This window comes from Clupea harengus, chromosome 1 (assembly GCF_900700415.2).
Source record: "Clupea harengus chromosome 1, Ch_v2.0.2, whole genome shotgun sequence".
Lineage (NCBI taxonomy): Eukaryota > Metazoa > Chordata > Actinopteri > Clupeiformes > Clupeidae > Clupea > Clupea harengus.
This window is the reverse complement of record NC_045152.1, coordinates 25,276,512-25,299,642: the sequence shown is the minus strand read 5'-3', so window position 1 is coordinate 25,299,642 and position 23,131 is coordinate 25,276,512. Positions and strand designations below refer to the sequence as shown.

General features: G+C 38.9%; 2 protein-coding genes across 2 annotated transcripts in view; one reads left to right on the top strand and one right to left on the bottom strand.

The window, feature by feature from the left end:
* Positions 1 to 174: 174 nt before the first annotated feature.
* aimp1a (aminoacyl tRNA synthetase complex interacting multifunctional protein 1a) lies at positions 175 to 7,610 on the bottom strand. The gene is made up of 7 exons (XM_031573298.1): positions 7,503 to 7,610; positions 4,701 to 4,834; positions 4,491 to 4,601; positions 4,146 to 4,307; positions 1,986 to 2,188; positions 1,559 to 1,727; positions 175 to 470 (listed from the first exon to the last, which is right to left on the bottom strand). Coding segments are annotated over exons 1-7 (948 nt in total). The 5' UTR covers positions 7,505 to 7,610; the 3' UTR covers positions 175 to 303.
* Positions 7,611 to 7,834: 224 nt separating this feature from the next.
* tbck (TBC1 domain containing kinase) overlaps positions 7,835 to 23,131 on the top strand; it is a 34,226-nt gene continuing 18,929 nt past the window's right edge. Inside the window, exons 1-15 of the mRNA XM_012825962.3 lie at positions 7,835 to 8,001; positions 10,241 to 10,471; positions 12,553 to 12,625; positions 13,057 to 13,171; positions 13,475 to 13,548; positions 13,658 to 13,799; positions 15,261 to 15,321; positions 15,619 to 15,680; positions 17,518 to 17,579; positions 17,761 to 17,909; positions 18,607 to 18,745; positions 18,890 to 18,989; positions 20,150 to 20,199; positions 21,174 to 21,303; positions 21,442 to 21,540. Of these exons, the coding sequence (XP_012681416.2) occupies positions 7,941 to 8,001; positions 10,241 to 10,471; positions 12,553 to 12,625; positions 13,057 to 13,171; positions 13,475 to 13,548; positions 13,658 to 13,799; positions 15,261 to 15,321; positions 15,619 to 15,680; positions 17,518 to 17,579; positions 17,761 to 17,909; positions 18,607 to 18,745; positions 18,890 to 18,989; positions 20,150 to 20,199; positions 21,174 to 21,303; positions 21,442 to 21,540 (1,548 nt within the window). The 5' untranslated portion in view covers positions 7,835 to 7,940. The remainder of the gene's footprint in view (positions 8,002 to 10,240; positions 10,472 to 12,552; positions 12,626 to 13,056; positions 13,172 to 13,474; positions 13,549 to 13,657; positions 13,800 to 15,260; positions 15,322 to 15,618; positions 15,681 to 17,517; positions 17,580 to 17,760; positions 17,910 to 18,606; positions 18,746 to 18,889; positions 18,990 to 20,149; positions 20,200 to 21,173; positions 21,304 to 21,441; positions 21,541 to 23,131) is intronic.

Below are 23,131 nucleotides of genomic sequence, written 5' to 3'. Positions count from 1 at the left end.
TAGCCTAGGGAACCATCTTAACAGACTTGCGTGTGATAGGAAACAAACTGATCCTTTAAATCTGAATGGATAACCTAATACTGAAGTCATTCATATGAATGTCCTCCCCGGACGCCTTGGAGGTGCGTGTCCTGTGCCATACAACATTTAAAAAACACACTAGAACTAAATGAATTATTTCTGTTCACACTTTATTAGAGCATGGGTCTGTCATTACTTCATCAAAACCACAGAGTGTAGTGTAGATAGCGATCTTAAACATGTCAGTTCATTGTCTACACATGACTGTCAGGCACTAAAAACTTATTTGATTCCACTATTGCTCATTGTCTGCGCTTTGCAGACCCCTTTGCCCGTCACCTCAAAGGCAGAACCTTTATAGGTAGCAACACACTGGGCGTCGGTACGAAGGTCCGGCTGCACCTGCTCCCACACTTTCTTCTTAGGATTTAGTTCCTTGTCTGGTTCACCTGAGGAAAGATGGGAAATATATACATATGACGTATAGTGATTGTGTCAAAGATTTTCATCATACGATGGCCAATTCAAATGTTGGACATTCACACTAATGGATTTATACAAACTATTATTGCATTATTTTCTGCTACCTGAACACTGTATACCATTCATCATGTTCATTTGTGGATACAATTTCCATATTTTGGTCCTTAAAATGGACTTACATCACGTTTTCTCCACTAGAAGGCCATTCATAAAGACATTACATTATCCAATTCTATTTTCTTGCTCTACAGGGCAGTTCTTCATCATTTACTGCATGAAGGAGGAACCCTAGAGGGATCTCAATCATTTTACCCCAGGTGAATGGAAACCAATAGGGCACTTCCTCTCGTTGTCACCACATTAGAGGGCACTTTAGCAATGCTTTTTCACCCCCTTAGTCCAGCAGTGTGTAACAGTACTATTTCAGACATAGGTAGCACATTGTTACTCTCCGTACCTTCCATCGGTCCACTCATTTGTAATCCTGTCCAAAGTAACAGTTCATTTAAACTAAATTTAGTCAAAACATTCCAACATTTGTTTGGAGGTGAAAGGGGTAAAAGACTGTACACCTATTTGCAATGTTAGTCCAACAATCAGTCTGCAGCTCACCAACCTTAAATAGGCTGGTGGTGAGTCTGCAGCTCACCAACCTTAATAAATCATATTTGTTTTTTCCATCTAAAACATTTCAAACGCAACAATAATATATTTTAAATCATGTCTCTGTCTGCCAATGTATAAGCTGATGATAGATATGATGCAAGAGCCGTGGTGGCTTATATGATGTCATATTCAGGTCAGTGTGAATTTTGGTTGGTAAAGCTTAGAAATGTGTTTATTACTTTCAGTGGTTGCTAAAGGCAAGTTTAATCATGTCTTAACTCGCACTTACAGTAGTTACATTCCTACACTTTTTTTATTTCCTATGTAAAGTAGTATTTATTGTTACACTAGGTCTCTATTGCTCGTAGCTTGATTGTTCTCTCCTTTGTAAGTCGCTTTGGATAAACACGTCTGCTAAATGACTATATGTAAATGTAAATGTCATTACCTGGAAAAGCTTGGCAAAGGACTCTGTCTCCAGGGGAAACTCCTGCAGGAGGATCCAATATCTCAACTTTCTCAGGTGAACTTGCACACATGACCATGGCTTGGGACACCACTCCCCTCATCTTGGCAGGTTTCAGGTTGCATAAGAGGACGACCATACGGTTTTGCATCTAAAAGACATTTTAGAAAATATTATTGCCAGCAAAGCACAAGCTCGGAAGGCAAGGGCCAAAACAAAGCCGTCATACAGCCTGGCTGAATCTTACTGCCTCACATCAGAACATTCCACATGTTACACCACTGTAGAGGTCTGAGACCGAGGCTCTTAGCACCTCATTGGGTTGACATTTTGAGAGATTTTAGTTTCAACTGTCAAAATAATTGTATTTGTATGTTACATGAAATTTGAATTAAGAAAAGTTCAATACCTGATCCAGAGGGATGTGCTTGACCAGCCCGCTGACGACTGTCCGGGGAGCAGGCTCTCCAACATCCACCTTCTCCACATAAAGAGCATCAGCATCTGGGTGCTTCTCGGCCGTGATGATACGGCCTATCCTCAGATCAAGACGTGACACATCCACTTTCATCTCCTCCTGCGCCTGAGCTGGGGCTTTCTTCTCTTGTTTTTCTAGTGTGTGAAGTGAAGACACATGAAGATCTCTGACACACACACACACACACACAAAGCAGTGGCCTAACCTCACAAAATGTAGTAATAACGTGATTTTATTCTCTTTCCATTATTCTTGAATTATGGTATGCATTGTGTGTGCCAAGACAGGACGTCTTCACAGACCAAGTAAAGGGAAATTAGTGTGCGCATGCAGGTGAACACGTGTTCTGACTCATCTAATTGAACACGTGTTCAGACTCATCTAATTGAACACGTGTTCAGACTCATCTAATTGAACACGTGTTCAGACTCATCTAATTGAACACGTGTTCAGACTCATCTAATTGAACACGTGTTCAGACTCATCTAATTGAACACGTGTTCAGACTCATCTAATTGCGCACAGTCACGATTCTTAGCAGCTGGAATTAACTTTCCTTGTGGATTATTCTTAGATGGGAGATGTGGGTGGTTGCAAAAGGAATGCTTTCTTGGATTGGTGCAACTGCAGGCTGTTCTGAACTGTAGCTTCTAGGTCCTTCTTCATCACCAACACAACTTTATGTTTCTATTTCTATTGCTTGCTGGACATTAAGACTCTCGTAATTGGGGGAATTTTGAGATGCCATCGAGTGGGGATGGCTAATGTCAATCTCAATTGTTTAGGGCCTGCAAGCATAACATCAGTTTTACATGAACTAAGGAGCAGGAAGTTGTTAGTCATCCATGCTTTTACGTCTTTCAGGTAAGCTGCTATCTGCTATCTTCTATCTTCCTTCTTCTATCTTTATCTACATTTTGTCATGTGTAAGATAAATTCAGTTCAATACAAATGTATTAACAATTCATTCATATTAACAATGTATAGGCCTATTAACCAGTATGCTAGTGCAGTTAGGACACAGTGTTCAGACAAGGGGCCTTTAGATAAACAAGGATTCATCTGCTTCAGTTTAGCTGGCCAGTCCAAGGTCAGAGGCCTCTTAGCCGGGCGCAGAGGAGATACAGGCCATCTGCAGAAGGGAGTGAAAATTTTTCACAAAGCCATAATTGTCACGTAGAAATTATTACTGATTCAGACTTACAGCCCCATAGAGGCTGGAGGCATATACCTGGAGGCATATACCTGGAGGCCCCAGGAAGTAACATCAGTGGATCTGGCCCTTAAAAGACTGACTCTTTGTTTTGTGTATCAGAATGCATTCTGATAAACTGAAGCAGATGAATCCTTGTTTATCTAAAGGGCCCTTGTCTGAACACTGTGTCCTAACTGCACTAGTATACTGGTTAATAGGCCTATACATTGTTAATATGAACGAATTGTTAATAAATTCGTATTGAACTGAATTTATCTTACACATGTTTATGCATTTTATTGTTAGTATATAGTACTAATCGAATGTCAGCTTCTGTGCAGAAAGTTGAATGTGTGCACACCCACCAAGACAACGTTAATTGAATATTATTATTTTATCATCTCAAATTGTTTTGTTATTGTACATATTATCGTTACATTAAGAAAGGAAGTGTATGATTTTCAGTTTGTGGCTTTAAGTAGTAGCCTAAGAGAAGGCCCAGTCTTCCAGCAGCATCAGTAGGCTAGCCAATAGGGCTCCACTACCCGATCCATCTTCATAATAAGGAACAGATAGTAGACAATGGTATAGCAATGTTACCGCTATTGGTGGATGCAATCGAAATGAAAGTGCAAGACTTGACATCCGTCATCATGTTTAACTGGACTGACTATTGTGAGAGGAGAAAACTCAGCTCTCATTGCATTACTCAATTGACTCAACAGTTTTGTCGACTTAAGAAATGCTTAGATTTTGTGCTCTGCTTACTCACATTTATTTAATTGTTCTGGAGGACATTGGGACCAGGGGTCCAAATCTGATGTTGTGCAGTTCCTCAATTAGCTTGTTTAGAAATATTCCATTTTTTTTGTTTGCAAACCATTTCGGCAACTTACCTTTCTTCTCTGGTTTCTTCTTCTTGCCCTCAGAGTCCTTAACGGGTAAACTTCCACTGGCAGCAGGGTGAGCAGGAGGAGAGGAGGCCGGAGGAGAGGAGGCCGGAGGTTTGGAGGCACTCAGGGCAGTAGGGTGTCCTGCAGGCATATCTACCTCTATCCCTGTAAGCATGACCCACACCCACACAAAACAGTGATTGTGAATGTCTTCCACTGGCGCCCTCTGCAATAACTTTTAGTCTAATCTTTTAGACAGGATGTCACATTTACCTCAGCAGTTGGTGAAGCGTTTAAGGTGCTACATCAGAAGGTGTCAGACAGAGAAAATATCAAACTGCAGCCTACCTGCTTTCTGGTCTTTTGCCAGGAGTTCTCTCTTTATCTTCTCAATGCTTTCCTTCAGTTTGGCATTTTCAACTTTTAACTTCTTTTCCTCTTGGACAGTGGCCTGAGCAACTATAAATGGGAAGAAGTTTTGTTAGGCTACAACTCTATATTGCATGTCCGGCTGCACTGAGGAACGTCTACTTAAGTGTACACAGGCCTCTTACTCACTTGCTTTTTCCTTCAGGAGGTGAACCTGCTGCTTCAGGTACTCTATGAGCTTGTCTGCTTCTACTGCTCTTTGCTCCAGACGCACTATTGTAGATGAATGGCCTGCCATTTTGCCCAAGGATCGTGCTATGTACCTGTAATAGAAGGCAAGAAAGGCATTACATTAATTACAAATCAAAATGTTGCTTTATGTCCTTTGCTAAAATATGTACAATAAGCTAATCTAACAGTTGGAAAAGATGAACCTCTTATGACATAAATAGGTGAGAGACTCAAAATGATTCCCTCAGGTGTAAATACAGATTTTGGAGTTTTGGAGATATTCCACGGTCAACTGTAAGAGATATTATTAGAAAGTGGAAGCGTTTAGGAACAACAGCATCTCAGCCACGAAGCGGAAGACCATGTAAAATCACAGAGCGGGGTCAACGACTGCTAAGGTGCATGGTGCGTGAAAGTCGCCAACGCTCGGCTGATTCCATAGCTGAAGGGTTCCGAGCTTCCACTGGCATTAATGTAAGCACAAAAACTGTGCAGGGGAATGGAATGGGTTTCCGTAGCCGAGCAGCTGCATGCAAGCCTCACATCACCAAGTCCAATGCCAAGCGTCCGATGGAGCAGTGGAAACGTGTACTGTGGAGTGACGAATCACACTTCTCTGTTTGGCAGTCAGATGGGTGAGTCTGGGTTTGGCAGATGCTGGGAGAACGTTACCTGCCTGACTGCATTGTGCCAACTGTGAAGTTTGGTGGAGGAGGGATAATGGTATGGGGCTGTTTTTCAGGGTTTGGCTAGGCCCCTTATCTTCAGTGAAGGAGATCTTAATGCTTCAGCATACCAAGACATTTTGGACAGTACTATGCTTCCAACTTTGTGGCAACAGTTTGGGGAAGGCCCTTTTTAATTCCAACATGACTGTGCCCCAGTGCACAAAGCAAGGACTGTAAAGACATGGTATGATGTTTGATGAGTTTGGTGTGGAAGAACTTGACTGGCCCGCACAGAGCCCTGACCTCAACCCCATCGAGCACCTCTGGGATGAGCTGGAACGGAGATTGCAAGCCAGGCCTACTCGTCCAACATCAGTGCCTGACCTCATAAATGCTCTACAGAATAAAAAAGGGCACAAATTCCCACAGAAACACTCCACACTCTCGTGGAAAGCCTTCCAAGAAGAGTGGAAGCTGTTATAGCTGCAAAAGGGGTACCAACTCCATATTAAAGTATATGTATTTCAATGCAATGTCATTACAGTCTCTGTTGGTGTAATGGTCAGGCGTCTGAAAACTTTTGTCCATATAGTGTATGTGTTGAGCCATATATATGTGTTGAGAAAAGTAGGTTATTCATAGCTCTTCTCTGAAGACCTTGGCTTTAAGAGCTGGTAAATATGAAGTGGAGTGAGCAAGCATTGCGCTTTATAGAGAGTGGATTGCCTGAGGAACAGCACACTCTGCCTATAGATGTGTTAAAAAGGGCTTCAAGAGCAGATGCACAAAAGCACTATTCCATAGAATCATGGTCTGTGGCTCACTTATCTTCATAGCCTTATATATTGTACTGTGTTAAAAGTTTGAAATACAACGCAAAGTCGTCCCATTGGTTTTCTAAACTATGATGTAGCCTACCACTGATCTGTATTATTCAACATTTGACTGCTATGTATTGCAGAGCTAACAAATCTTCATGATCCTATTATTGCTAAATTGAAGTCAAAATGCATCATTGCTGCAAAAATATGTGAACTGGTGCCACCTTGCTCTATATGTTTACCATCATCTGTCGCAGGAGGTAGTAGTTTTAAAAGTGTTTTAACATACTTCAAAACACAACTTGCATTGTAACTCCATGTTTTTATATGTTGTTGATAATGTCAGGCTTTATTTTTAACGGTCATCAAAACCTAGGTGAAATAGACAACATGTCTTCAATAACCTAGAAGTCTAATTTAAATGATTCGCCTTTGCAATAGTAGCAGAGGAACAGTTATGTAAAACGGTTAGGTTTTTTTGGCATACACATGGGGAGAAGCAAGGGGATGCATCTCGTGAAGCGTATGTCCAATTTTGAGCCAAAATGAAGTTGTGTACCACATTTCACTGAAATTGGAGAAGGTGAGGTTTAAATTCTGGGTGACATAGAATGACCCATACTATCATGCCTTGAGCATTGATAGCCTACCTGTTTTGTCATTGCTAGTCTTGTTTTATTTTCAGTTCAATTTATTACACCCATTCATTTTTGATTTCGTGTAGGCTATAGGCTACAATACCCCACCACCTTGTTGTTTGCACTGCCACAGACACTTGCACGATGCGTTAGTTTGTCATCGTCCATTTGTATTTACTCTTATCTGTATATTACCTAAGTTAAACATTATCTGTATATTGATTGTATATTGAGAGTCACAGACGAACAGGGCAAAGTCTTATGCGTATGTCGACATAGCCTATATGAGTAAAGCAGATTCTGAATAGCATTCTGAATCGAGCACCAGGCCCCTTCACATGACCATATATGGATCATCAAAAGTAATTTGAATATGTTATAGAAACTATAGCTATAGGTAGTCTGCATGCAAGAACAGCTAACACACGGCAAAACACATCTAACTAGAAATCAGGTTTTGCATTATAATACAGTATTCCCCCTGTAGTCTGGCGACGCTAGCAAGCTGTCAACTCCAGCCACAAATAACCTAAAAAAAAAGACCTTAAAATAGCCCGAGAGGTTTCAAAAACCAAATCAATGTATAAAAACATTTAAGACAGTCCACAGTTGTATCCTAAATGTCGTACTCACATGAAGTTAAGACACAAATGTACTGGGTGAGGAATTCACAGTTGTTCACCCAGCCATGCGCATATCACCCCTACGGAAGCAGAACGGGTATGTAAAGGTCACGATTTTTTCCTCATTTCGGGTCAGCACAGGTAATAATTTTTTTTGAAGGTAGGGAAGTTATCATAAAACATTGTTAAGCTGGCTAATTAAATACAATATTGGAAATAGCAGCGATCACATTTGTTGAAAACAGTAAATTAAGATGAATTAACCAAAATAACGAGAAGGGTTGTAGACTTTTAATCCTACAACATTTTTCCCGAGCTTCTTAGCGACCGGAAGTCCTTACGAAAAACGTAAAAATGTTCAATCTTTGACGCTGGTTAGGTCTGCAGTAGACTGCTGAGTTCATCATTTTCGTTTAAATGTGTAACATTAAAACAACGTTATCAATGTATGAGAGCAGAATACATACCTTGCGTTAAAGTTAAACGGCAAAGAGTGACTGACATTGTGGGTATGTAACGTTACATGATGTTTCGATAAACTCATCTATATAAATGTTTGCACGCTGGAGTTTCAATCAATCAACGATTCCTTAGGAATGTATCATAACTTTACCGTTACTTGTTTTTTTGTGTAACGTCAATACAGTCCAATGTTGCATATGTTATGGTTTGGTTTAGGACTCAATGTTGTTTATTGCTATTTGTCAATCACACATAGGAAGACTTCTTGTCTATGGTCTCAATCGATTCAAACAAAGCTTTTGTTTTACTTCCATTGACAAAGCAATGACAGATGGTTAGTAAGTTTCTTTTAACCATATGTATCCAGAATTTTGTGAGAGATATTCTCACTGAAACTTGACCGTGTCAGGGGGGAGCTTTTTCGGCTGAATTAGCCCGTTCACATGTTGCTGAAGACTGTAACATGGGGTGCGTTCAATGTACACCAATTCATACATGTCAACTTCTACGGATTTTTGCAAATTGTACGGATTTTAACCATGGAGGTCTTATGCAGACCTGGAGAGAATAAGGAAGTACCACCCCCATCAATTTCAATGGCCGATGTCGGTAGAGGATGGGTGGTAACAGGAAGTAATTCTGGTCTCTGATTGGCTCTGACCAGTCACCTGTCAACCTTTATTTATATGTCAAATAAGCAGCAATATAAAGGAGGGAAATCACAGCAGTAGAATGGGAGGAAGATAACGTTTTCACATCAAACTGATTTCTACTATTCGTTAAAGCACAGTGTTTATGTTGATAGTGAAAGCAAACACTGATATCTATGCAAAAGGTTGCCAGATAACACAAATTCTCTCTTCAAAATATGTTTAATGAACTCTCCCACTTTTATTTAATCTTAATCTAGGTGGGGTGACAGAATAAACATTACTCAGAATCACAATGTGGTAAACTAGCTAAACTAGTTCCTGTTTAATTATACAAATACACAAATTGACATTGGGAAAACAAATGAGCTAACAGGCTATTTCCTTCCATTCAGTTGCTTAACTATGTCAGTAAAGTTGTATCGTTCGTTGTGTAATGAAAAATAAACTAATTTAGCTAATTTAATACATTGTGTTAATCTGAGTTGTTCTGCTAACAATATGGTTAGCCTATAGGCTACACCAACTAGATCTAAGTTAAATAAAAAAAGGGAGAGTTCATTAATTATTAGGCTAAACTAACTTTGAAGAAAGAATTTGCGTGGACTAGATATAAGTGCCTAATTGGCTTTTACTATCAACATAAACACCTACCTACCTACCTAGCCTACCTAATCTTGAAAAATACATTTCATCTTTATCAGTTTGATACAGGGGCGTAGCCGACGGACGGGCCTGACGAGCCCAGGCTTGCCCACTGTGCTAGGTCCATCCAGTTACAAAGCATCATGCAATCATTTAATGAAATGTTATTCTGTCATTATTGATAATATAATTATGAAAAGCTTTTATATAAAGCAACATTTTCTGAATTTAATTAGAATAATTCTTTAGACGTTTAATTGACATCTATGTTGGCATATTAACAAGTTTACTTGGCTATCTCGGATACATTGCACCAGTGTGTGTTTAACTTAATTGGTTAACTTCGATCTAGCGTGTCATACTTTTGTATGCTAGCGGGCAATACACAGAACCATATTTGTTTAAAAAATGTACCTTTGAACCATTTGATTAACATAAGTGATGGCTTACCAAAATGAGGTTATACTATAGCGTACTTTAAAAAACACATTAACAGGAACCACTCTGTCTGTTGTCGGCTAGTGAGCTGTTAACCAGTTAATGCTGTCAGGTCAAAAACAAGCAACCTTTAGCCAGAATTACAGACTGTACCAATAACTGGCCAACTGGTAGCCTACTGGACAATATGTTGATCCACTAGCTGAGGTGGCTGTAGGACAGAAATGAGCGCTGTTGGGATGTAATACAGTAGAGGCTATGTTAAAATTACTTTAGTATTTAATATTAACAGTTCAACCTGAATTTCATTTGACCTGCTGATAACCTCAAGGAAACAGACAGTATACTTGTATTTTTTCACTAAACAGCAAAACAGTGCCACAAGTTTTTGGGATTAATGAGTCTGCCACCATGTACTCACATGTTAGTTATTGTCAGGCATTGTAGCTTAACTTCAAATTAACTTTCAAAGACAGGTGCTAGGACATTAGTCTGTTTGTGATTTAGGATGCTCACAGTTGCTGATAATTAGCTTTTTGCTCTGTATTCACAGACACGCTGCACAGACGAGACGTGTATTCTGGAATGAGTATGAAGCCACTAAGAGATGCTATGTTGGGAGCATTTACTTTCTTTGCCTCTCCACTCCCTCATGATGTCTGTGGCAGCAATGGACTCCCTCTCACCCCCAACTCTATCAAGATACTGGGACGTTTTCAAGTTTTGAAAACCATCTGCCATCCCAGGCTATGCCAATATGTTGACATCTCCAGGGGGAAGCATGGTATGTTATAAGAGCAGTCATTTAGAGACATTTTCTACAGAAACTGAAACTACAGAAACTTTAGAACCAGTCATTTTCTACAGTTCCTTTACAGTTATTGAGGTAAACACATACAGTTCTATCTCTGTATGGTCCCCTCTATGTTGTCAGACACTAATAATAACATTGTGCCTGTTAGTGACGAAAACAAGCAGTTTACTTTGACGCAGATGCTTGACCCATAGGATTACATTGTATAGCCATTTTGTGGTTGCCGGTTATAGCGCTCTAACTCAATACCTGACCGATTTCGATCGTTTTTGTCCCTAGTAAAAATTGGGACCTAAAAAGTTAGGAAAATAGGTTGCCCTTTAATCAATGTTTACAAGTTGTTTTCAAAGAATATTCTACAACAAAACCTAATTGACCGCTTTTCTGATCCTGAATAGGACCATGTATACACCCATTCCCATTATTTGTGTATGGAGGTTTCCTGTTAGACTCCAATGCTTTAACAAAGAAAGAAAGACCCATCCAGGCTTTTAAGTGTCATGGTTGAGTCTCAATTTAGGTATTGATTAAGAGAAGTTTTTTCGATTATCAAACTCATCCTCTCACCTGACATTGTTTCAAAATGCATTTTAATATTGGCGTCCGTAATGTTAAATGTACCTTGAAGTCAACCCGGTGATCCCTTCCCATACAATTTTCATGATGGCTTCATTGACAGTTCAGGAAAGTTCATGACAGTTCAGGCCTACACAATTAACGCTACGTGCAAAATAATTCCTAACTGCAATGATTGATACGCATGCTGTTTAGCTTACTTGCATCACCATTAGTCCCTCTTGCTGTCACCAATCTGCAAACCACAAATATAAAGCATACGCCACCCCAAGATAATGCCCAGAGGTATGCATGTTTTCCCATGAAGTATCTTTTTGATAAATACCATTTTATTTGTAGAGAGGTGCTCAGAATGATTTTAGTGCTTACACACACTGTTGATGCAAGAGGCCCAAAGAAATGCCAGTCCCAGAAGGTATTGTGTGGTCAGACCATTACGATCACAAGCAGTTTCAGGGCCAGGAGTCATTTCACACTGTAGGTGCTGGTGCCACCAACTTCAACAGATGGTGGTACCATATTTTATTCGGCTTTCTTTTTCAGTTAATTTGTTTCATGGCAGAATGCAAAAGGTAGGGTTTGAACTTATTTCAGCATTAGACATGTGAATATGTGTAATGCACTTCAGAGCACTGGAGTGGATTTTCAAAGTAGAAGTTCTACTTGCTTGCATTTAACATACATAAAACAGAATCATTAGTGTTCTGACAAGCCTACATCAAAACTAAACAACAAAACAACAAAACAAAACAAATCAAATCAACCTTGTTGATTGATGTTTTTTCCCCCAATGTAATCAGCGTTTTGCTATTGTGGCTCGTAAGTAGACTTGACTCAAAGGCAGGAGTGGAGGAGGTTGGAGTGTTCTAAGATGTGCACAGGGGCCTAATAAAGAGGAAAAGAAGACACAACAATTAACCAGTAAAACTTCAAGGGGTCAAATAGCCTATCCATAGTTCTGGCAGAGGGAAACTGAACTGTAGGGTAAATGTAACATTCAACCATTTCAAATTTATCTCCTGTTCAGCAATGTAAGTTTGTCATTCTGTGTGTCTCAAAGGAGAACGAGTCCTAAGACCTGGAGCCTCTTGGGACTCTGAGTTTTTTCATATTGTTTATGAAAATGACTGAATGGCTAAAATCTTTGTAAGAAACCGTCATGGAGACCAAAATATAACTGAAATTGGTTATACTTTCTTTTTTTCTATTGATATGAAATATAGATTTGGTGAGTTGTTCTGCCTGCGTATACTAAAGTAAACATGAAATAAATGACATACATTGTTGAGGTCAAATGAACTGGCTAACATAATGTTGGCCTATGTGGTGATGAATCATTCTCTTAGCTGAATGGGATTAGTAACGCTCCTTCAGTGAAAATAGGACGATGATTAGATGCGGTCCATGATTAGATATTAGGTGTAGAATTTCACAACTGAATTAATACTAGATGTTTCTTTCTGTCTCTTTTAAAGAGCGGTTGGTGGTCGTGGCTGAACACTATGAAAATAACTTGATGAACTTTCACAAGCAGTGTAAACCACTCTGGTAAGACAACAGTGTTTAATTTCATTCCACGGTTGCAAATTATTGTTTATTATTATTATTTATTATTGTTAAATTGTTATTATACAGTTCTAATGTGTGTAACAAAGGATACCAGCTACCTCTAGGTGGGCAGGATTTTATTTGGTTTAAAGTTGCTTCAATAGGGGGCGCCAAGTTACTCTAAGCAGTGCTGTGTGGGTGATATCATTCTGAATACTTATGGGCTAATGCAAATCTGCAAAAGGCCAGGTTCTTTACCATTATTGTTCTATTCCTAATTGTAATTTTAGCCTCCTTCCTAGTCCACCTAATTTAGTGAGAACAAGGCAACAGATGAAGTAGAGTTTACTGAGAAGTGTAAAAATAATTTTGGAATAGGCTAATTGTTGTGTGAATTGGAAAATGGAAGCTAATATCAGTTTTCTCTTCAGCCCAGATCAGGTCCTACAGATAGCTTATGAGATCTTAGAGGGACTGGATTACATGAACAGACATGGAATGGTTCATCGAGCCCTCTGTCCCCAAAACGTCCTTTTGGACTGTAAGGTAAACAGTTGGATTTGTAGTTAATAGTTGAATTGCTTTTGCAAAACTTGGTGGGACTTTTCAGATATAGTTTGTGCTGGGTTTGAGCCAGTTTACACAGTGTTTACATGTATTTACCCTCAAATGTGGATATTTTCTGTTGACCAGCCACCATGTCATCCAGTAAGATACAAGTAACAATTCAATTTAGTTTTATTTATATTGCACCAAAACAATACAATTGTCCCCTGGAGCAAGCACAGAAACACATATTAACAAGTACAAAACTTTAGCTTATTCATATAACTCTTTTGTTTTCCCCAGGGTAATGTCAAGTTGGCCAAATTCGGTTTTTATCACATGACAGATCGCGGTGCAGATGTGGACTTCCCCATAGGGTAATTGTACTAGTCTCTAGAGCATCTGAGAAAACAAAAACTGCATATATAAATTGCATGTATGAATGAAAAAGATACTGTAAGTGTGACAAAATGACTTCTATCTCAGACACCCATCATATCTGGCCCCAGAAGTCATTGCCCAAGGCCTGACCCATCGAAGCAGGTCTTTCTATGGTAAAGCCCCAAGCGTCTCAGGACCAAAGGCGGATGTGTGGTCCTTGGGAGTATTGCTCTTTGAGCTGTGTGTGGTAAGCTTGGTGAAATGATTTTATCTGAGGGTCATTCAATGTGAAATGAACAGAGGCTTCCTGATTGACCATCTTGGATTTGCTCCATACTTTATGTAAATAGTGTCATCATGCATAGTGTGCATGGTACATTTTAAACTTGTATCTTCTTTAGTGTCTGAGATAGACGTGTGGCCCTCATTTTAGTGCAAAAAACACCATATATAGCATCTAATAGCGTAGAGCAATGCATCAAACATCTAGCATGAATAGTTCAAAAGAATGACTTATGCAACTTTGTATTTTTTTGTTTGCAGTAAAATTAGACCTATTTCCATGACCCCTTTTCAAAGATGAAAGAAACTGCAAGTCAAAAATGTTGCACTAGTTGATGAGTACAGGGACATTATTAAGTATGAAACAAATCCAAGATGCTCAGTCAGGACATTTTTGTAAAATCTGTTGATTTGACATATAGCCAGCCAGCTAGCACATCATTATTTGAAAAGTTTGCTTGTCATATCTTTAAGATGTTTTTTTGTGATTTTTTTTCTTTTCCCTTTTTAATTTCTCACTTAGCATGTTTGGTTTATTTGGGCACGATTCTCCCAGGCATCCAAGTAAAAAAAGCAGAGGCGTATTCTACTCTTGACTTAAAGCAACACTATGTAACAATTGACCACCCTTTAATGAGCAACTACTTTTGGGATCATCTTCAATTTAATTCTGATCGAATACGGTCATGTGAAGGACAGATAAACAGACCTGACATTCCCAACGCTCAGGCTATGTGTTATGGAGTTCTGTGCTTCGGGTCGAAACACCCTGTGAAAATGTATGGAAACCTTCACAGCACGACATGCCAACTACATCACCGAAAGTCACCAGTTAGCTTGTCAGCAAGCTTTTATTAGTGTCAACTGGGCTGTTGGTGCTGTTCGCAAGGTTTTTGCATGCTTTTTAAGGTAGGTAGATCACTAGTTTTTGACCAAAACTCCATGATACTTAAAGTGTATGATTTGTGCACCATGAGGCAGTTACGCACTGTGGATGGTACAAAGGCAAAATCTGGACATTTCTTATGTTAACAACATTTACACTTATTCTTCCGTACCTGCTTTTCAGGTATGCACTTCTCTAGATATGCAGTCAGCAGTTCCCCATTTTCCTGACAGCCAAGCTAAACCAGGGTGTGACCAAGTTTTCTTCTGTTTTAAATGAATCACACCTCTTTCATGAGTCTGCCTTTACTCTTCAGTTGAGCTCTGTGGGCGTGATCGGAGTGCTTAGGGGAGGGTACTCGTAGGGGGGCATAACTGGAGGCGCGTAAAAAAGCACTTGCGCGTTTGGGAGAATAGTGCCTTTAGGTATTATTGTTTGTCAGTACTTGTAGAGAATAAAACATAACACTAAATGTTCTCTCAGTAATCTGATTATTCTTACTTGACTTACTACTTTACTTTATCAATACTTTCTTTAAAGGGAAGGCGTCTCTGGCAGAATATTGAAAAGAATGAAAGCTTTAAATTTATACTCAACTTAGGTAAGTGGTTGTTTGTTATATACACTTAATTTGTACAAATTCAGGACAGTTACAACAACAGAAGCCATGTCTCAATGTTGTCATTATTTCTTGAATAGTGGATTACTGTAAAGGCATTTCTCAATGTTATCATTATTTCTTAAATAGTGGATTACTTAAAGGCATGTTAATATGGTTAGCACTGCAAAATTCTGAACCGAAGCGCAATTTAGATTGTAGTCATGACAACAAATGGATCAAATGTACACAGAAATTGTACAGTGTAGTTACATTTTTTATTTATTTTTTCTCTCCCAGGCTGTATGGATGATATAGTCACAGTTCTTGCAGAGGAGCATGGATGCTTAGAGGTGATTAAGGTGAGTTTATGTGAAGTATGTGATACTGTATATAGTCCTAGTTTCTTCCCTCACCCTAATCCAAGTTCATAATACTAGGGTGCTCTTCCATCTCTAACCCTTACCCTAACCTGGGTTCGTATCCAATTCCTAACCTTACCTAACCCAGGTTTGGAAAACGGCTTTCACATCAATGAAAACACACTGAACTAACAGCTCAAACGGACTCCGGTCCGCACCAAAAAGCTCTAGTGTGAAAGCACTCTAGTACTATGACATCACCAGCCTCAATAAATCACATTGTGAGCACATCATAGGGCTTGTCATGTAGGTACCTTCCTTCATCTTTGTTTCATTATAGCCATGACTTTACAAGAAGGCTCAACAGTGGCCGTGTTGTAAACGCTGCCATTAGAAAGAACTAAGTTCTAAACTCTGGTGTCTCTTGATGCGTGACATAATTTTGACTAGCTATCACATCATGCAAATGGAACTCTGCCATTTGAACCGTTTAACGTTATTTAAACCTTTCCTTCAGCTTGTTACAGTGGGGAAAATAAGTATTTGAACCCCTGCCGATTTCGCAAGTTTGGCCACTTGCAAAGAAATGTGTGATCTATAATTGTAATGGTAGGTGTATTTTAACAGTGAGAAATATAATATCAACAAACAAATCCAGAAAACTGCATTTTATAACATTTATGACTTTATTTGTATTTGATGCAGAAAATAAGTATTTGAACCCCCAAGCAAACAGCAAGAATTCTGGCTCCCAATGACCAGTTATGTGCCCAAGAAGCACACAGATTAATCCTCATTAGGCCTAACAAGGTACACCTGATCTCAACTGGTGACGTGTATAAAAGAAACCTGTCCAAAGAATCATACTTCACACCTTCAACCTCACCACCATGGGCAAGACCAAAGAGTTGACCAAGGACGTCAGAGATAAGATTGTAGACCTGCACAAGGCTGGAATGGGTTACAAAACCATCGGCAAGCAGCTTGGTGAGAAGCAGACAACTAATGGTGCGATTATTCGTAAATGGAAGCAACACCAAACAACTGTCAATCGCTCTAGGTCTGGGGCTTTATGCAAGATATCCCCTCGTGCGGTATCGGTGATCATCAGAAAGGTGCAGAATAACCCCAGAACTACACAGGGGGAGCTTGTGAATGATTTCAAGGCAGCTGGGACCACAGTCACCAAGAAAACCATTGGCAACACACTACGCCGTAATGGTTTGAAGTACTGCAGCACTCGCAGTTTTGTTGATATTCTGTTTCTCACTGTTAAAATACACCTACTATTACAATTATAGATCACACATTTCTTTGCAAGTGGCCAAACTTGCAAAATCGGCAGGGGTTCAAATACTTTTTTTCCCCACTGTAGCTAGCATAGCTACTAGGCAACCATAGCAACCAAGTAACACCGTTTGCTGCACAACCTGAAGCAAAGTTTAATTTCTCAAAATCAGCTCACCTAAAAAAAGGCAGTCTTGGGTTCAGAGTGATCACGACCACTTGCGGATTATGTCAAATTGCTTCACATTAAACGATCATAAGAGATATAATGGGGCATCAATGGAGCAAGGACTTACTCTGAAACCGTGAATGAAGGGGATGAAGTCTCCCCTCCCCTTTGTATTTCTCACATTAATTCAGTGGTTGCCCCCACAACTACATGGCATTTAGTTTTATGTGACAGGAGGATGTAACATTGCATAAACTGCAGTTAATACACGGGTCAATACCCAGGTTTGTTTTAAGAAATTACATAACTACATACGTAGTGTGCAGTAATTTATCTATCATTGACATGAATGAACTCTAATAAGATATACCGGTTTTGCAGGAATTGCCTGAGAATTTGACCATTTTACTCAGAAAATGCTTAACGTTTCTTCCTTCGAAAAGGTAGGTGCAAAGACATTGCTCATTAACTGAAATATTGATTTACAAGTTTTCTGTTTTTGTAGATAGACACTTCACAATGCAAGCATTATGCATAGTGGTATAAGAGGTTCTTTGATTAAATATATAATAAAAATATATAATATTAACAACGTCTTTAAAATAAATGCTGTTTTTGTTGTAGGCCCACACCTGCCCAGCTCTTGGATGACCCTGTGCTTGAGCATGTCTCTGGCCTAATGGAGCCTTTCTATAAGTCGATCAGCCTCTTCTCATCCTCCCTACGCTCCGCCCACCTGGAACTCCCTGACGACATCACTAATCTTTGCAAAGGTCTGTGTTGTCCTCTTTAAATGTACAAGTGTAAATATACAGACATGGGTGACTTTCGGTTTAGCATTAGCATCAACAAGAGGCCATATAAGAGGCCTTTCAGAACCTACCCTATTACCCCCTTGGCACATAATATAAAAATATACAGTTATTTGAAAATCATTACCTGAGTCCACTTGAGCCTCTCCGTACTGGTTGGCCCCACATACTAAATCTGAAAGGTAGTGACAGCACTCAGTTACAGCTGTTAAAAAAGCATTTTAACATACGTTGTAAGGGACTCCTGTCAGTGTGTAAGTGTGCTGGAGGCAAGCCATTGTATGCTTATCACACATTGGCTGTCTTTTGAGGTGAGCAAATGAAACATTTTCTAATTAGTTGGACTTAGGAGGCTTCATGAGCCAATCTGTGCTAGAAACACAGAAGTCTTATGTCTCTAGGACTCTAGGATTGGGCACACTCATACTGGTCCCTAATGCACATATCGTGTCAACATCAAATGAGTTTACATTATAAAAGTTTGTTACCACTGTATACAACCACTAATACCCAAGAGACAAATCTGTATTGCAAATGAAAACCAAGTGGTAATGTCCTGTATTGTGTTGGTCTTCACTAATAATTAGCAGTATAGATACCCTCTCAAGACCTCACATGTGTTACACTGGTACTCATATGACTCTGTTTTGCCCTGAAGATGAGGGAGAGGACTACCTCACAGAGAGGGCCATCGATGAGGTGTATTACCTCTGGTGTCTAGCTGGTGGAGACCTGGAGAAGGAGCTGATAAACAAGGACATCATCCGGTCCAAACCGTCCATTTGCACTATATCAAAGTAACTAGTATTTCATTTTCTATCCGTTAGTGATCGGTCTGTGATCCTCATAATACATATTGTTTTCCAGTGAAGTGAAGTTGCATTTTGTTGCATTGTTATTTTTAACATCGGATGAGTGTACGTTTGTCTTTTCTTTTTCAGATTCATTTTGGATGATGGACAGTCATTTGGTCAGGGCAGGGACAGAAGTTTTCTCTTGGATGATACCACTGTGACCCTGTCACTGTGTCAGCTCAACAATGTGAGTCATATGTTACTGTTGTTTTTCAGTTTGTTGAAATTATCAAGTAATAATAATAATAAAACTTTATTTATATAGCACCTTTCATGCAAAAGAATGCAGCTCAAAGTGCTTAAGTAGGCAGATATGATGGTCAGTCAGCCTCAAAACAAAACAAAAATGAACGGAATGATGTGTGCAGTACTTTACATTAACAATGCAGTCCACCAGTATATGCATGGTTCTGCAAATTCACAATATTTTTTAAAGATGATTTTTCTACATTATTAATTCAGAAATGTTGAAAGTGGAGGCTATTTCAGTTTTTGGATTCCACTGGTTGTAAAAAGATTGAAAGCTGAATGTTGATGAGAAACACATTGCACTATAAAACCTCCAAAAGGAGTTTCAGTGGAGGTATTTTTTCCAGACCTGAGGACATGATATACTACACATTTATGACAATAGTAGTTGCTACAGTGGATTGTACCCTGCAGGTATATGTATATGTCCAAGTAAAGGCAAATGTTTATGTCCAATTAAAGGTATATGTTTATGTTAAGTTTGTATTACAGGTCAATAGGCTAGCACGCAATATGCATCTAAATTAGGGTAAGGGTAGAAACTTGAAATGAACCTAGGTGTAAGGCAAGGTGTTGGGTATTGGATAGCCTCCCAGGGTTACAAACCCAGATTAGGGGAGGGATTTAGGAAGAGAATTGGTTACTGGTTGATAACTGATGAAAAAACTCAAATGGTCCCACAACCACAACCAATGGTCCCACAACCACAACCAATGGTCCCATAACCACAACCAATGGTCCAAGTTGAATGAAAAGATTGATACCTTTGGCCCCTGGAGTGGAATCCAGTAATGGGAATACCTCTGACTTTTACATTTTTGTATTACTAATTTAATGAAAAATAAAAAAGGATATACTGTATGTGCATTTTGAACATTAAAGGTGCATTTATGGATTATGCTGTACATATATTTGTTCACTTAGTTTTGAATTGAGCTTGACATAACTTTGGACTGTGGAATATTTGTTTATTTAATTTCCTGTTTATATGCTTATATCGTTTATATTGTTGTTTTGAAGTGCTTGCAGTTGCTAAAATAACAGGGTACACATTGTCAGGTCCTGTTTGAACATAATACCTTACTATTGACATTCTAGAGACTGAAGGATGTGGCTGGTGAAGCATATTATCCACTGCTGGAGGATGAGTATGGAAACATTATATATATTATTGTATATATACATATACTACATACATTATACTACATATATTACATCATATATACAGTATATATATATACTTTTTTGAATTGGTATTAGAGGGTAAAATCCACCGTATTTTCTTGACCTTAGAACGAGATTTATTTGTCTTCTCATTTATTTATTTATTTGTTGGTTGGTTGGTTCAGTCAGCCTTTAAGTATGTAGACAGATCAGAGGCCTGCAAGTGGAACAAACTGCGATCTTTGCCTACAGTTCACCACTTTGCAGATACGTCACCAAATTATTATTTAGGTATATTATTTACCTATATTTAATCAATACTTAAAGCTGTACTATTGCTTGTAAATTGTGGTTGCCTGCAGTCTGTCAAGAACAGGGGAGGGGCATGGGCAGAGGTGTTGGTTCTGTTTGCCTTCTCTATTTCCACAAAGGTGCAATATGTAATAATTTCAGTTTAAAACATTTATAAATGAAATAAAAATATCAAGAATATCAATATGAAGAAATAATAGTTTTCACGTAATCTCAGCAATGACTATGATGTCTAGTTAGCACGTTAACCAGCTAGCATCGACCTGGCTTCTTTCATAATACCATGTTGTACCACAAGAGGTGATAGTGAGCATTAGTAGTGAAAACAAAAAGTTAGTGGGCATCGGTTAACATTAAAACCATGTTTTTTAAGTTATTGGCTAGAGTTTGGGGATGTAGTTCACATTTAGACCACCATCATAAAAACAAATCGTAGTCAAATTGAGGTTTACATTCCAAGGAAAATTGAACCATTGAGAATGATAATCACCTAGCTAATAGGTAAGGTGTATTTCAAACATGTAGTTTTTGATAGGCACCCATATGACATTTTAGTTCTCAAAGATGGATCTTTGAAAATGTGTCCTCCTCAGTGGAGGTTTGCAAGATTAAACTACTCCGTGTCCTTGTCTTTTCTTCTCTGTAGGCAATCTAATCTACCCCATTCCAGCAGCAACAATGAGCTTTCTTCTACAGTCTCCCTGCCACTCATCATCCGCGAGAGAGACACAGAGTACCAATTAATGCGTATTGTACTCTTTGATAGGCTTCTCAAGGTTTGTCATAGACATATAGGAATTATATGGTTGTAAACACTTACCACATTATGAAAATTCTAGTTTATCTAGTAAAATGTACTTAGTTTTTCTTGATTTCTAAGCATTTAAGCGTTGACTCTACATTTGTGATGTTAGGCTTATCCATACAAGAAGAATCACGTGTGGAAGGAAGCTCGTGTGGACATTCCTCCTCTCTTCAGAGGCTTGGTGTGGGCAGCTTTACTTGGTGTGGAGGTAAGCAAAGCGGGAGGTTTTGTCATATGTAGTATTTTAACGTTTTGTCATATTCATTAAATGACTCTTTGCTAAGGATTTTCATGTCAAAATCTTTCATATGGATTCCTTGGAATGATACTTGGAAAACAACAATTGTTTTGTTTGCTTATATATTGTGGAATCACCTAGATAAGTGTTTTTCAAATTTGATCAAATGCATTCTGGTCCAAAGCACAGTGCTGATCAAGTGAAAGTGATGGTAACGTGCGGTTTAATCTGAGAAGCACACCTCTGCCTCCTCCGTCAGAGTCCAGCTGATGCCACAAGAGTGAATAATCTGTTAATTTGGTTAAAACAAAGGAAACCCTCACCAAAGGGCGCTATGAACTACTGAGGTGTTTTAGTTCGGCTGACATCAAGATGGCCATGGCCTGCTCTGTGACACATTCAAGCACAGATAGGAGGAGAACACGTATCAGAGACTGTGAGAAGGCAGGGATTGGACAGATAAGGAACCAAGAACAAATGATTGACAAAAGTCTGAATATGACTCCATGGAAACACGGTAGGCAGATAGGAATGATTGAGTAATGAGTAACTGATTAACCATGTAACTATGTCCTACAGAGGTCGGAAAATGGTCAGTATTGTAGGTATAGTTTAGGTACAGTTATTTGGCAGGGGGTTTTGGCCACATTCACTTACCAGAGAAAAGCAATAAAAAAAGAAAATGAAAATGAAAAAGAATATTAAAAGTAACAAAAATGAAAGCATAATGCTCACAAGATTAGTAATGATATCAGATTATAATAATACAATACAACAATAATGATAATAACAAAATCATTGTAAAGAGGTTGGTCTTTTAAACGTTGAGTATACCAAAGCTGTTGCTAGAACTAGGGAGGTCATTTCACCACCACAAATGAAAAATCTCAATTGTAATCAGTCGCTGCGGAGAGAAGGCAAAGTTGCATAGTTGGCATTCATCAAAAGAGCAAAGTGGTCAATAGGAGGAATAGATCTCAACAATAGAATTAAAATAGGTAGGTGCACATCCTGTAGGCAAGAGTAAGAGATTTAGCTTTAATTCTAGCAGCTACAAGGAGCCAGTTAAGGGGTAATCTGCGGAGGGGTGACGTGTCCTCTTTGGGTGATGAAAGGACAGACACACAACATTATGAAGCCTCGTAATGACGACACCCGCAGTAGAGCTCAAAATTGTATTGACCACCAGATGTCACGATCGTCATGATAGAGGAGGGTGTCAAAAGCTTTTAAGCTCCAAACCACTTTACCTGCAAGATTCATACACAAAGAATTAACAAAATCTATGAACGCAATTTCAAGAAGTCTTAGTTTAAAGCAAAGGACATAAGGACATTTGCCCGAAATGGAGGGAATTGAAGTCAGTGGACACCGTAAACCTAAAACCAAAACCAAAAACAATTGTCCGATACGTTGACGCTGTGTCAGCTTTAATTACTTGATTAATATACCAGCAGCACTATCATTGATTAAAGCCTATATTTCAGCTGACATTTAGCTTGTGTTCATTTAGTAACTGTAACCTCAACAAGTTAACTATGTAAGATATAATTTGTTAAAC